Source organism: Formica exsecta, unplaced genomic scaffold (genome assembly GCF_003651465.1).
Source record: "Formica exsecta isolate Colony F162 unplaced genomic scaffold, ASM365146v1 scaffold62, whole genome shotgun sequence".
NCBI lineage: Eukaryota > Metazoa > Arthropoda > Insecta > Hymenoptera > Formicidae > Formica > Formica exsecta.
Genome location: NW_021853381.1, coordinates 1,098,777 through 1,100,018, shown reverse-complemented (window position 1 = coordinate 1,100,018; position 1,242 = coordinate 1,098,777). Strand labels below are relative to the sequence as shown.

Sequence of the window (1,242 nt, the reverse complement as noted above, 5' to 3'; positions counted from 1 at the left end):
CGCTTTCCAATAATTTCTGCGCTTTGTTGTAAATTCCCCCTCCCTCCCGTTAATTCGTGGTATTTTCTCGCTGTATTTTATGAGCGGCTACCGGCTTTGCCTCGCAAATTGTTTCCAGGAATTCTCCGTACGCTGTTAAATTACTGTACTTTCACATAATATACGTATGGCGGATTTTAGCTCGGCGCGCCGAGCCGCACTTGGTTCGAACTTTAGTTCTCTCGTTGGAATTTTTATATAACGTTGAATACACGATGTATATGTATACATATATAATGTGTCTTTTGACGATGTATCAATCGTTGATGAGGATCAGAAACGTGATGCGCGGTTTAATGACCTTACAAAGAAGAAAAACGAAATTAATGTCTCGCGCGTTTCGTTTGATTCGAGGTGAAAGAAACGTCAGAATAGAGACGTGCGTTCCCGAAAAAACTGGTCGTCTTGAAAAATTTACGACTTCGAGCTGGCGTCGACGCGCGTAAAACAAAATGTTTCGGGCGATATAACGCCCGCAATCGATTGCCGTCGAATTTGCATATACTCGTTTTTAATTTCGCATAAAACTCGTCACCCTCGAGGAAATATCGTAAATAATCGTCGAATAAAAAACGAATTCCGCGACGAAAGAATTCGTCGTATCCCAAGCGACACCGCCCAGAGCACTCTGACGTTTTTGATAGTCCATTAAACGACTCACGACGCTTTCCAATAATTTCTGCGCTTTGTTGTAAATTCCCCCTCCCTCCCGTTAATTCGTGGTATTTTCTCGCTGTATTTTATGAGCGGCTACCGGCTTTGCCTCGCAAATTGTTTCCAGGAATTCTCCGTACGCTGTTAAATTACTGTACTTTCACATAATATACGTATGGCGGATTTTAGCTCGGCGCGCCGAGCCGCACTTGGTTCGAACTTTAGTTCTCTCGTTGGAATTTTTGCGTTGCTCTCTCATTTCCCGAGAGAGAGAGAGAGAGAGAGAGAGAATTTACTTTTTTTAAATTAATTTCTTCCAACTACGCGCTCAACAATTTTTAATTTTTCGCGGCAACCGCCGTAAGGTGAAGAACGATGTATACTTACTAGAATATTCTCTTTCTGTTTCAGACCATCGCGACGCTACCGAAACGGCCTCTGGTGAGTGTGCAAAATTATTTTACGTCATTCGCATTTCTTATTTTTAATAGTATAATAGTTTATTATATATTTCTTATTTTTAATAATATGATAGTTTGACATATAAAT

General features: G+C 40.7%; 1 protein-coding gene across 8 annotated transcripts in view; it reads left to right on the top strand.

Annotated features, from left to right (window-relative positions):
* LOC115242721 (growth factor receptor-bound protein 14-like) overlaps positions 1-1,242 on the top strand; it is a 325,508-nt gene that overhangs the window by 197,980 nt on the left and 126,286 nt on the right. For all 8 annotated transcript variants that reach the window (XM_029819228.1, XM_029819236.1, XM_029819235.1 and 5 more), the window contains one exon: positions 1,105-1,134. In XM_029819228.1, the coding sequence (XP_029675088.1) occupies positions 1,105-1,134 (30 nt within the window). The remainder of the gene's footprint in view (positions 1-1,104; positions 1,135-1,242) is intronic.